We start from the raw sequence: 14,522 nt of genomic DNA on the forward strand, positions 1-14,522 counted from the left end.
GATCTTAGGTAAAAAAATATCATCAGCATTTGTGGTTTTGATGTTGCGTACTATCGAAGCTTTTCATGACTGATTCTGATTAGGTGATGAATCTCCGAGGCATGGACGGTTTCTGTTTTATGGGAAAATATCAGTAACAAATCGACATAAGAGCAAATATTATACAAAACGATGCTAATAACATAAAAAAAGATAATTCCATACACTTCACAGCTATTTATGAGTGGAGTATCTGCTAGATGTAGTTACACTTACGTAAATCATGACAGAAACTTCCTGAAATTCTAAAATAACAGGAAGGTATAAGTGCTTAATGATCACATCATTTTTAAATTGCAGCCGCGGGCACTGAGACGGTGTTGAATCAATGAGTTTAGAGAAGTTGTGGCAGTCATGCATGTTTGCAATGCCTCCAGCAGTTATTTTAATCATAGCGTGACCGCTTCTTTAACCGCTGGCAAAAATCCCATTATTTCCAACTAACAAGTACTGACATCAACTGTATCCGTAATGTTTCCAAAACTCACATTATGCCTCATTTAACTCTGTGTTAAGCCCCACGGCAGATTATCATACGTCTTTATTGACTGGCGATTGGCTCTTTTTACTGGAAGGCGGGACCTCCTTTGCTATAGCGGCCATATTTAGCGTTGTATTGCATCTCAATTCATAGTAATGATAGTGGTGCATCATGTTAATATCTATTATTTGGATTAATATCCCAACCAGTCCTTAATACCTCAGGTTGGATGATTGGTTTCTGCTGTCTTTCTTTCCAGAAATGTGTGCCGTGAGTAACCAACAATGCCATTGGCAGCACTTTCACAACAAAGCATTTGCTAAAAGTGGTTTTTAGTTTTGGATGAAAATAAAGACTTTCTGACAGCGTTAGGATTTTATTTAGTTATTTAGCAATAAGGTGACAGACCTTATGCAACGGAAAGACTACATGATCTTTATTACAGATTTAGTTATTAAATGTACACATGAAAGCACTTGTGTAGCTGAATGTATTTATAAAATTATACTAAAAAGGTTAATCATAAAAATGCTGCTCTGTTTTGGTTTGTATAATCACCAGCTATATAGTATTAATCCTGTATTTAGTAAAACATGTGTGTTTATGTGTCAGCCTCCGTCCTCGTCCCTCTGGCCTATTCACAGCCATGCTGATTTATAGCCATATCACACTCCTACTCCAGGCACATTACATTATTCATTTTTGATCACTTTTGTTTAAAAAATAATTGTTTACTGCTAGTTCTCATATTCAGAAGATCTGGACTGAAGCTCAAGAGTCGTGTAGACGCCATCAGCAGCCCTGCACTGATCCGACTGTGAAAGAAACATGAAGAATAGATCTTGTTTTCATGTGAATCCTGCGTCCAGAACATCTGCAGACATTTACAACACAATCAGAGTAAATCTGTCAAACAATTAATGTCTATTAAATATGAAATGCCATACGGTGAATGCTGTCTGACTGCACTAAACAAATGAAGGAATGAATCAGTTTTTATTTACATTCTACGTTAAGATAAACAACAGGAGAGGATAGATGTTCAGATCCTCTTATAGCCTCTTATAGCAGTCACGACTGACTGACTGCAGATGAAACTCATTCACTGTATGTTCAGTTAATGTCTGTGTGTTTCTGTACCAGATGAATGTTGAAAGACAGCAGAAACCAATCATCCAACCTAAGGTATCAAGGACAGGTTGGGATATTAAACCAAATAATGGATATTAACATGATGCACCACTATCATTACTATGAATTGAGATGCAATACAACGCTAAATATGGCCGCTCTAGCAAAGGAGGTCCCGCCTTCCAGTAAAAAGAGCCAATCGCCAGTCAGTAAAGACGTATGATACTCTACCGTGGGGCTTTACACAGAGTTAAATGATAAATGATGAGTTTTCACACTTGAATATGCCACTTGAAATAAAATTCATATTTTTACATAAGATAACGATTCATGCAAATGTAAAAAAAAACAGAAATGTTGTGGCAGGGCAAAAACATGATGTAGGTGCTAAATGATTTCATGATGTTACCTCTAGTATGATCTGTGAAGGTTTTTTTCCAGATCAATTACGTGACGTTTCAGCTACGATAATGTAAACAAATGTTATGTTGTAATATGGTAAAACGTAAGTAAATTTGGCCCTATATGTAAATGTTTTTACATATCGAGACATGTAAACCTATAATAAAGTTAGAGATTGTGATGTACCTCATCTTAGCATATGTATCCTGCAGTAAAATGCAATGGTGGACCGTTACTCAAAAAGTGAATTAAATATGGCCCGGCTTGACAGGCAAGGCTTAGCTAAAGCCAGAACAACGCTTCAGATGAATTGGGATCCATCCATCCATCAATTTTCTACCGTTTATCCGAACTACCTCGGGTCACGGGGAGCCTGCGCCTATCTCAGGAGTCATCGGGCATCAAGGCATGAATTGGGATATTTTATAAAAAATCTTTAGACTCATGTGCACCTTGAAACAAAACTATGACACTGACATATTGTGAGATATGTATCTCAGAGAAAGTTACTTTTAGTTAACGGAACAGTTAACCCAAAAATGTAAATGATTCCTGCAAAAAAAAAGACGATAGTTATGTTAAGTAAACTGTTTTATTCAATAAACAAAGCAGTTTTTTAAACATAGAAGCTAAACGTGTTCTATCCGAATATGGTTGAAATCGAATGGAACGAGCTTCAGCGAAATCCAACCATGCTTTGGTAAAAAAACTTTCAATATATGTGACCCTGGACCACAAAACCAGTCTTATAGATCAATTTTTCGAAATTGAGATTTTTAAATCATCTGAAAGCTGCAGAAATAAGATATATGGTTTGTTAGGATAGGACAGTATCTGGCTGAACAACAACTGTTTACAAGTCAGAATCTGAGGGTGCAAAAAAAGCTAAATATTGAGAAAATCGCCTTTGAAGTTGTTTATCTGAGGCACTGTAGCAGGCAATCTACTCAAAAAAAGAACGTTTTTTATACATTTACGGTAGGAAATGTATAAAATATCTTCATGAAACATAATCGTTACTTAATATCCTAATGAGTTTTGGCAAAAATAAATCTGTAATTTATCTACAATGTATTTTTGCAGATTACTAAAAATGTTCCTGTGCTACTGGTTTTGTTGTCCAGGGTCACATATGCTCCTTAAACATTTATTAATACACAAACACACACATCCATTCTAACTACATTCTCAAATGTTTAACCCATCCTTAAAGGGATACTATATGGAAAAGAAATATAAAAAAATATCTAGAACTGTTTGCTGTCCTACATTTTTTGAAATGTCTTATTTTTTGTGTTAAACAGAACAAATAAAAATGATCAAGTACTTTACAATTGGGGGCAAAATCTGTTAGGTTATAAGCATTCTTCCAAATATCTTTCTCTTAGTTCATCAGAACAAAGACATTTATACAGATTAGGAACAACTCGAAGATGAGTAAATGATGACAGAATTTTCATTTTTGGGTCTGATGGATTCTCTCATCCTTTAGATGATGCTTAATGCAAAGGACCTGCACATGTCAGTATTGACATACGTGTCATCACTTTGGTTATCATCCTAGAGGGAAGATAAAAGGGATAGAATCATCATTCATATCTATATATATATACCTCATTTATCATTTACACATTCACTTTATTTTTCAACTTACAAGTACATCAGGTGTGACGTACACATCTTCATGGGACTTGTCTTCTGGGTCCAAGTTTTGGTATATGTCATTGTTGCAGTCAACATCCTGTCAGGAAATGAAGGAAGAAAGGTCATTCACATATAAGAATAAAAAAAAAACATCTTTTGTCCCACTTACATCTGACACATTTTTTAAGATTTTTTATGTCTGATAATGGAGGAAGAGAATTGTGTATAAAATAAATGCTGTTTGTCCACAATACTGTCAAACAACAGACTAACTGGAGGAGATTCGCAGATGCTCACAGAGATGCATTTCGTGTAGATGTTTTCTCTGTGGTCATCATGCTGTGGAAAAGATAAGAAAGACGTTTATAAAAGTAACTTATGTTCATCTGATATATAGTTCCTGTTTGGTTGTTCTGCACTTATTGTCATTCAATATTTTCGCAATATTCTGAAAAGTTACAGAGCAGGAACAAAGTTTTCTACACATATTCCATATTGCAGATCTTTACCCTCTTTGACATGTCTTGATATGTCGAGTCGTTCTCCTGCTCTCCTCCATTGTTGTTAGATCTTTGTTTTTTCATCCTGCACGTGTAAACAATCGTAAAAAACAATAGAACACTGAAACTCTGCATCCTTTAACTATATTTTTTGATTGAATAAACAGAACTTACTTGCAAACGAATAAAACAATGAAAATAAAAAATAAGCCCCCAAGTCCACTTATGACCCCAGCAAATATATACAGGAGAACGTTTTGACCGCCTGTAAAGAAGAGAAGCGAGATGGGGTGATCTACACAATACAGCTGTGTCTATGCAATGAAAGTCAATGGGGTTCAGTGTTGTTTGGTTATTGACTTTCTTCAAAAGATCTTCTTTTGTGTTGTGCAGAAAAAAAGAAACGTATACAGGTTCTGAATGACATGAGTAGACGACGAAATAATTTTCATTTGGGTGAGGCAGAGAATGGTCTTCAGACAGATGTACGTGCTTGTCCTTTCACTACAGAGAATGAGACCCACCATCAAAGATTACTAGCACGGCAGCTGATCTCTGAGATCCATGTTTATTCTGAGCCACACAGTAAAACCATCCACTGAGACTAGAATTAGTGTTAGTGATGCTGAACGTCTGTCCAGATCCAACAGATGATGTTTGATTCTCTTTAAACCAGCTGTAGATGTGAACAGGTGGATTTGATTCACTGCTGCAGGTCAGATTCACTGAATCACCCTCCACTATTACACCAGAAGAACTGATGGACACTGAGACATTCCTTGGTGCATCTACAACAGATAGATTTTCATTATCATTTGCATAAATAGTAAAATACACAATATCAATGTACTTCATCGTCACACAGAGCTACTGTTGCTTACACATCACATTCAGCGTCAGAGCTTCTGAATATTTCACTCCATGTTTATTTGTTGACTTGCACTTGTATTCTCCACTGTGATCTGATCTGATGTTTAAGATTCTGTAGATGTTTCCAGATCCTATAGATGATTTTTCCTTAAACCAGGTGTGTGTATGAACAGGCGGGTTGGCATCACTGCTGCAGGTCAGATTCACTGAATCACCCTCCACTATGACACCAGAAGGACTCACAACCGGTAAAGTCTTCTCTGGAGGATCTAGAATAAGTGCAACATTCGTTTGAGAACATGCTACATTTTAGAAACATTCAGAATGACTGTAAATGTACTCACACATGACATTGAGACGATATTCAGGAGATATGAGATTGTGTCCTCGCACGCTACAGCTATAGATGCCTGCATCCTCTCTTCTGACTGACCACAGGACGAGTTTATCATTGTTCACGTCTGTTCTCTTACGTAATGACTTCATGTTTCTGTACCAGATGAATGTTGTTTCTTCAGTCAGTCTGCAGGTGGTTTTACATGTAAGAGTGACTGAATCTCCCTCTTTCACTTTCTTGGACGTCTCCACCTGCAGATCTTAAAACAACAGATCTTTATATAGATTTTCACTATAGTCAAATTACAACGAGTTAGAATTTGAGGAACGGAGCAAGGATTACCTGTAACATTAAGAGTAATTTCAGGTGTGCCAGTATATTTTCCACCTGTGATATTAGTTGTAAATCCGAAGTAGTACTTGTGCGAATCTGCCTTTTTCACATCAGTCAGTCTGATGGTGCAGTTGTGATGTTTGTCTCCCAGATATTGAATCCTCTGTCTGTATTCAGGGTCATTAAACAGATTCGGAGGTTTTCTTCCTTTTGTTTTGTTCCAGAACACATCTTTGACCTGATGTCCAGGAGGGTATGTATAAGTGCATGGGATTATCACAGATGACCCCTCTAGTGCACAGATGTGTGTGGAGATGTAAGTCACAACCCAGTCACCACCACCAGAAACCTCTGAAACACAATGATTGTATTTTTTTTAAATGACCAAGCTTTTCTATAAAACGTAAAAAAGTTCTGAGAAATAAAAATAATACAGATAAGCAAAATCAAAAGCTGCACAATATGATGTGATTCTCTATATTCCTTTAAATGAATGTAAAAAATGTCCATGTCAAAACCTAATTGAGCTTAATGCTAAAAACAAACCAAACTTTATCTAACGTGAGTAATAAACAGCAATGACCCACCTGGAAACATGAGCAGAAGGATCAGAGGAAGGGGAGGAGCCATTCTAACAGACATCACTACAGCCACACCTACATTGACACCAGAGTTTTTAAAAGCTGACACATGTTTAAGAGTATTTTTTTCTTTCTAAACAGTAACCCTTTTTCTACCTGAATTATGTCAAATATGATTAAAGTGTACTGTAAATTGATATTATTAAGCAACATCAATGGTACAGGAATTCTCACAACAAAAAAAGAATCAACCTAAGGCTAGAAAAAATATGGGCACCAAAAGCAGCTCACCTGATTTTGCCAAGTGGTTGATGTCCTCAGGACAACATATTTTGTGACCTTAGGACAACATTTTTATAAATAGAACCTAACTCACACCAAACCCCAACCCTTACCATAACTTACACCTGAATAAGTGGGAAGTGATAAGTGAATGGTCAGAACAATGGTCTAGAACAGCCCTTCCCAAAGTCTGGACCTCGGTCCGGATTCGGATCGGGAGGGAATTATTTTCGGACCCGCCAAATTCCAAATATACACGCATAAAAGGCATGCGTGTAAACACAAAGCCTCGCCACGTGCACAGGCCGATCACTTAAAAAATGTTTATTGCTTATAGATGCGCCTACGTTGGCAGAGAGCGTTTTCCGCAAAGGTTATGCACACATTTTTCCAAATTTAGAGTTGACTTGATTTTATAAATGTATTTAAAGTTGTTTTAAATGTTTATTAAAAGCAAGCTTTGTAATAATAATTGTACCGGACCTTTGACGTTGACAAGAATTCAGACCTTTGAATATCAACTTTGAGAACCCCTGGCATAGAAGCAACTAATCCTGGTTGGAAGATTACATTAAAAATAAACTGTAAACTTATTTCTGAAATCTTATTGGTTGATTTAACTGTTGTCCCAGGGTCAACATGATTTTGTCCTAAGGATATAAACCACTTGGCAAAAACAGGAGAACCCACAACAAGTAAATTTACTAAACATCAGTCCGTTTTTGAAAAAGCTGTGACAAAAAAACATCTGTATCATGAAAACTCAAATTAAACTAATTTTACATGATGGAGACACCTCCAGCAAGCAAAGGGTCTGAAAGACGATACCCGGTTTGCTCTCTTTCTTTTGGACAACTATGTACATGTTTCTAGAAGAATTTAATGGATTTAGTTTGTAATTTATTATGTGGATGAACAAAATACATTCATGTGTTTGGAGGAGGCCTGCCTTGGCGAATCGAATAGAGGTTGGGATTATAATTTCAGTGCTAGCAAGCTAAAGTTAGCATCTTTTATAATCAACCACCCCACCTTAAAGAAGTAAAACAACAAAGGACTAAAGGAAACAGGAAATAACAGATCATGACATTATGGTGAACAGACGCATTAAAAGAGATTGAAAGTCTGCGACACTTTCTGTTGCCTGTTGGTGTCAAATTTATTCAGCAGATATGAGTGCTTTAAAAATTTAACTGCATGCACGTCACTTTCAAAAGGTCCACTTTCTGTTGAGTTGATGAATGTCAATGCAAAAGTAGTTCACCTCGAAAATTGTTCTCTTCGACACCAAAAACTTAACATGTGCATAACTTTATTTGCCCATTTACAGCCCGCCACACCTATATGACAATATTTGACTCTGAAGAACTCGCCCATTTCTCAAGAATTTTTCAGCATTTTAAATACCTCAAAATTGTCAGAAATCTAAGAAAAAATATCCTTATGACGAAAAGCGAATGAGACACACCCTGATCTAAACGCTGACATCCCTAAAAGACCGCAGACAGAGACATGACATGGCGTCCGTATTACAAAGCTCTTTAAACTAAAAATACATTGACATTAAATTTGTACAAATTTGTACACATAAGGGATGATTGAAATTACAAAATCATTTGATGATGCTAAATTTGAAGTATAAAAATACTATCGGTAGTGCACTTTAGCGTTAATGCACGCAAAGTACAGGAAGGATTTTAGAGGAAGGATTTTATTTTACCTGCAGTCTTTGTAATTATTCAGGTTAAACTTGTGTTTTTTCTCTGCATCAGATTTCTTTTAAATGTTCAACTCACGCTTAGTGAGCTAGTAAAACAAAACTTTTATCAACCCAACAGCGGAGACGCCTCTTACCTTTTGCAATGGAAGCCAATGACAAGCAATTAATGACTGACAGACCAAAGCATTGCTTGTTTCAGCCTGTGATCAGGTGGTTGACACCTTTATTTTAAGATTAGGGGATGCACACGATGTTTATGTTGATCACTGAGCCGAGTTTATTCCTCACTCTTCACCAAAAAAAGATACAACAGGAAATATCAGCCAAAAGACATCGAACAAAGTATGCACAACTCGTAGGTCTGTAGTCATCTTGAGACAAATAGAGGATGTTTAGATCTATCTTTTAAAGTAGATGAAGGTGGCAAATGATTAAAGACAATACATTACACATGACAACCAATAAGTTAGTGACCAGACCACAAATGATGATGAAAACTTCTAACAGATAAGATTTTCTACATTTTCTAGATTTACTGTTGTGATTCTTGATATAAAACATTCAATGTTTATTGGTTATCACTTGCTTTCTATTGTTTAATGAATCTCACATTTTCCATGTGTACTACGTTAGTTTCCTCTGACTGCAGGCGAGAGGTGAAACTTTGAAGCCTTTCTATGATCTAAATGTGACACGTTTCCACATCAGGTCTTAAAGTGACAGTGACACCATTGTGTGGCCTTTAGGGTGGATTGTGTAAGATTAAGGATGATCTATTGACCGAAATGCAATATAATATACATTACTATGTCTTCAGATGTGTATAAAGACCTCACATAATGAAGCTTTATGTTTTTATTACCTCAGAATAAGCTATTTTTACATACACCGCAGGTCCACTTGCATGGAATTTGCCATGTCGATTCTACATGAGCCCGAAACGGACAAACTGCTCTGGAGAGGGCGTTTCGTAAATACGTTATTTCCTTCGGCAAATAAGCAAAGAGTGTGTTTTAGGCTGATGAAAAACGGCATGTTGGACACAAACCCTTAAGCATTCTGCCAACTCATCAGCTGTTATTTGATTCAACCCAAATGGATTAAGACTTCCAAATCAATTAAATAAACGAAGCAAAAACAAAAGATCAAGTTAAATCAAGGAGTGAACTTTAATCCACTATCATGCATTGCAATCGTGTTAAAAAGGACAAAGCTAATATAAAAATGTTACATCAAAATATAGTTCTTGAGCAAAATGAACTATCATTTTTTTAACTTGTCGTGAAACCTTTATTATTACAGAAATGTAAAGCTTCATTTATTCAAACCAAAACGAGAGCTGGCGCTGATAGAATAACACAAATGAAAGGTCACAAATCCTTCATTAAGTCTGATGGATTCTCTCAGTCTTGACAGAAGATGTTTGATTCCAAGGACCTCCACATGTTAGGATTGGTGTATATGTCATCACTGGGGTCATCATACTAGAGGAAAGAGAAAAAATGACAGAATCATCATTTCCAAGATAAATTATCAAAATAAGGTAAAAACTTCTAATAATTTCTTGTACATTTACATTTACGCACTTGGCAGACGCTTACATTGCATTATGCTTTACATTTGTTTCCAAGTACGTAACATTAAAAGAAGTTCAAAAGCAGTGAATCTTTCACTTCTGCCCAAATACAACCAAGTTCCACTTACTGACTATTTGATCTCCAGAGATGATGCAAAAATAAGTTTTGCAGATGCTTATAGAAAAAATAGATATAAAAAATGTACTCCATAAAATAAAATGCATATTAACATTTAACATAAAACCTCCTTAGTGTATCCCACAACTGTTGTTTTAATTATCTTTCTATTTATGTTGAACGCACAAGTAAGAATACACAAATTATTTATTTTTTGTTTTTTAGGTCGACTTACAATCACATCAGGTGTACAGTACACATCATCTTCAGAGGAGGTGTGTACGGGGTCCAAGTTTTCGTATATCTCATAATTGTAGTCAACATCCTACAAAAATGGAGAACACCTTCACATACAGAATGAGATAAAATAAAACTTTTTATAGGGGTCGTTTGACGCGGCTAAATCGGATATTATTGTTTGCTTTAGATGTAATACAATGTGTATACACGATTTAAGGTTAAAAACGATGCGTTTTCCACATACCATGCATGTTTGTATCTCCTCTTCTCTCTGAAACGCTCTGATATTTTACAAAGCTCATCGCTCTGAAAAGCGAGGTGTGCTATGATTGGCCAGTTCACTTGTGCGTAATGATTGGTCAAATATTGCACGGAAATGTAGCGCCTCTTACCATATTTGGAACATCAGGTTCCAAAGCAATTGCACTGACAGGTATGCCCACCTTACTTACGTATACATTTGGGCGGTCTTAGTCAAATCGTACTGACATAGATTCGCAGGGATGTGGTTACACAAGTCGTTTCAGGCTGATCTGGGTGAGCATTCGCTTAGATAAAATACATCTTTTGTTCTGACACTTAAATTTTTTCATTTTTACATGTCTAATACATGCATTGGCAACACACCAAAGACAAAGAAATCACATATTTCCGGCAAAACAACCCTTTAAAGTCCACTGGTCCCAGTCACATCTAACAGATTTTTGTTATTATTAATTATGGAGGGTATAATACTCAATGATGTCAAGATACACATGTGGCAGACTTACTGCTGGAGATTCGCAGACGTTCTCATTGATGCTGCATGAAGGGATGAAATTTGAGTAGATGTTTTCACTGTGGTCGTCATCCTGTGGAAAAGATAAGAAAGATAATTATAAAAGTAGCTTATGTTCATATAAAACACATACTTCCTGTTAGGTTGAATTGCGCTTGAAAACCACATCTACAGTAAATATTTTCCATTGTAATGCAGATCTTTACCGTCTTCGACATGTCTTGATATGTTAAGTCATTCTCCTGCTCTTTTCTGATGTTGTCAGATCTTTGGCTTTTCTTACTGTGTAAACAATTGTGAAGAAAACTTAAAAACATGCATTCTTTATTACTTTATAAACAATTTGAACTTACCAAATTACTAAAATGATGAAAATAAAAAATAAGACTCCAAGTCCACTTGTGCCCCCAGCAAATGTATACAGGAGAACGTTTTGACCGCCTGTAAAGAAGAGAACCGAGATGGGGTGATCTACACAATACAGCTGTGTCTATACAATTGAAGTCAATGGGGTGGGGTTATCGACGTTCTTCAAAATATCTTCTTCTGTGTTGTGCAGAAGAAAGTAACGTCTAGGTTGGAGTAAATGATGAAATTGAAGTTGGAAGTGCTTACTGCTACTGACCTCAAATAAGTAGGAGAAAAATGACATAGAGGAGAGTGCAAAGTTTAGTCTCCCACTAGAGGGGGCTCTAGCCTGATTTTTTATTTTCATTGCTTTGAATCAAATTCCTCAGAAATCGAATTCTCGTGTATATTCTCGGGTTTATGCCGTACTGTCACATCTAACAGCGATTGTTATCATCATAGAATGAGACCAACCATCAAAGATTACTGGCACGGCAGCTGATCTCTGAGATCCATGTTTATTCTGAGCCAAACAGTAAAACCATCCACTCTCTAGAGGTCTGAAAATATGTCCAGATCCAACAGATGATGTTTGATTCTCTTTAAACCAGCTGTAGTTGTGAACAGGTGGATTTGATTCACTGCTGCAGGTCAGATTCACTGAATCACCCTCCACTATTACACCAGAAGAATTGATGGACACTGAGACATCCCTCGGTGGGTCTAACACAGATGAAAAAAACACAGATTTAAAACTATTGTGTAACTTGACTGAGTACTGACTGCAATCTGCTAATCTATTGCTCAATGATCTTTGACTTACACATGACATTTAAGATCAAAGCATTTGAGTTTCTCATTCCATAGTCGTTGAAGACTTTGCACTTGTATTCTCCACTGTGATCTGATCTGATACTTCTGATCCTGTAGATGTTTCCAGATCCTATAGATGATTTTTCCTTAAACCAGGTGTGTGTATGAACAGGCGGGTTGGCATCACTGCTGCAGGTCAGATTCACTGAATCACCCTCCACTATGACACCAGAAGGACTCACAACCGCTAAAGTCTTCTCTGGAGGATCTAGAATAAGTGCAACATTCGTTTGAGAACATGCTACATTTTAGAAACATTCAGAATGACTGTAAATGTACTCACACATGACATTGAGACGATATTCAGGAGATATGAGATTGTGTCCTCGCACACTACAGCTATAGATGCCTGCATCCTCTCTTCTGACTGACCGCAGGACGAGTTTATCATTGTTCACGTCTGTTCTCTTACGTAATGACTTCATGTTTTTTAACCAAATGAATGTTGTTGCTTCAGTCAGTCTGCAGGTGGTTTTACATGTAAGAGTCACTGAATCTCCCTCTTTCACTTTCTTGGACGTCTCCACCTGCAGATCTTAAAACAAGAGTGTTCTTTAGGTAAACATCACTGCAACCAAAATAAAATGAGCTGGAATCAGAGACAATTCACAGAAACAGGGTAAAGATTACCAGTAACATTAAAAGTCAGTCCAGGTCTCCCAATCCATTTTCCGTTTGTTATATTAGTTGTGAATCTGAAAAAGTATGTGCGTGAATCTGTCTGTTTCACATGAGTCAGTCTGATGGTGCAGTTGTGCTCTTCGTCTCCCAGATATTGAATCCTCTGTCTGTATTCAGGGTCATTAAACAGATTTGGAGGTTCTCCTCCTGTTCCCATTGTTGTTTTGGTCCAGAACACATTCTTGACCTGATGTCCAGGAGGGTATGTATAAGTGCATGGGACTATTAAGGATGACCCCTCTAGTGCACAGATGTGTGAGGAGATGTAAGTCACAGCCCAACCACCATCACCACCACAACTCCCTGAAACACAACAATTGTATTTGGAACAGTGTTAACAGCAATTCTGAGACACGTAAAAATAAACAAAAAAAAATGAACAAATAATACGTAATTCTATAAATCCAATGAAACAGGTGTAAAAACATAATGGTGCATTGAGTATTGAAAGCTAAAACACAAACCCAACTTAATCTAACGTGAGTAATAAACGGCAATGACCCACCTGGAAACATAAGCAGAAGGATCAGAGGAAGGGGAGGAGCCATTCTAACAGACATCACTACAGCCACACCTACATGACAGGCGATTCACATTATAACAAAAATATAAAGCATTTTTACACTGACACAATACAATTTGGAAACCAGAGTTAACCATTTTTAGGCTGCCAAATGTTTAATAGTATTCAAATACTCTTAAACTATAGATCGTTTCATCGGACGCCCGCGTGCCTGACCCCCAGATAACTTCCGGTTTGTGTTTGGCTAGTGTCTAATTTAATTTTTGTTCATATTCATTTTTATTATTATATTTCTGTATTATAATAAGTCAAATAAAAAGTCAATAAGTCTATTGTAAGTGAGACACTTTCTGCTACCCATGGGTGGAATCAGCCATAATGTCACCAGATCCCTTGATGTACTCAGAGGATATGAGAAGCTTTACTTTCACAAAATCCAAAATATCCTGTTGGGCGGAGTTATCAAATGTCAGTGCAAAAATCGTTCAGGTCGAATAAAACTAAATATGTGACGAATTTCATACGTGTGCAGATATATGTGCATCGACCTATGAACCAACTTCATGTGCTCTTGAACAGGGGACATGAGAATCCCTTTGCCAAACCCATATGAGCACATTTGCCTAATGTCCGATGACTCTAATGTATGCCTAAACGTTCATCCAGACAGCAACGAAGGTTGTGTTATAAACTACTTATCAAATCAAAGTGCATATTGATACAAAAATGAGTCGAATGTAAATTTGGTCACACAACGAAAGACAAAAACAAAGCCATTTAATATGGTTAATACAGTGCATCGTATTGTCGGTTAAGCATTATGCAAAGTTCATGACGTCTTTTTATACAGGCTACCTTATCTATAGTCTTTTAGATTTTGATGTTTCAGATTTTAACAGCAGGAGTTTTCTTTGTAATCATCTAGGTTAAATAAATGTTTATCTCACAACTTTAACAACCCAATAGTTTACAATGATGCTCTTACCTGTTTCCCCTGGAAGCCAATGACAAACAATGAAGGACTGACAGACCACATATTTCTTTTGTTCAACTTCAACCTATGAT

General features: G+C 36.7%; 1 protein-coding gene across 1 annotated transcript; it reads right to left on the minus strand.

The window, feature by feature from the left end:
* Window positions 1-1,257: 1,257 nt before the first annotated feature.
* LOC130436173 (B-cell receptor CD22-like) lies at window positions 1,258-14,508 on the minus strand. Its single transcript, XM_056766995.1, has 21 exons — window positions 14,443-14,508; window positions 13,440-13,508; window positions 12,884-13,237; window positions 12,537-12,788; window positions 12,204-12,461; window positions 11,855-12,103; window positions 11,386-11,473; window positions 11,239-11,314; window positions 11,025-11,105; window positions 10,250-10,339; window positions 9,735-9,804; window positions 6,325-6,393; window positions 5,747-6,088; window positions 5,412-5,663; window positions 5,079-5,336; window positions 4,722-4,985; window positions 4,372-4,462; window positions 4,207-4,282; window positions 3,971-4,036; window positions 3,708-3,794; window positions 1,258-1,335 (listed from the first exon to the last, which is right to left on the minus strand). Exons 2-21 carry the CDS (start codon window positions 13,492-13,494, stop codon window positions 1,258-1,260), a joined length of 3,156 nt encoding a protein of 1,051 aa, XP_056622973.1. The 5' UTR covers window positions 13,495-13,508; window positions 14,443-14,508.
* Window positions 14,509-14,522: the final 14 nt, after the last annotated feature.

Source organism: Triplophysa dalaica, chromosome 2, assembly GCF_015846415.1.
Source record: "Triplophysa dalaica isolate WHDGS20190420 chromosome 2, ASM1584641v1, whole genome shotgun sequence".
NCBI lineage: Eukaryota > Metazoa > Chordata > Actinopteri > Cypriniformes > Nemacheilidae > Triplophysa > Triplophysa dalaica.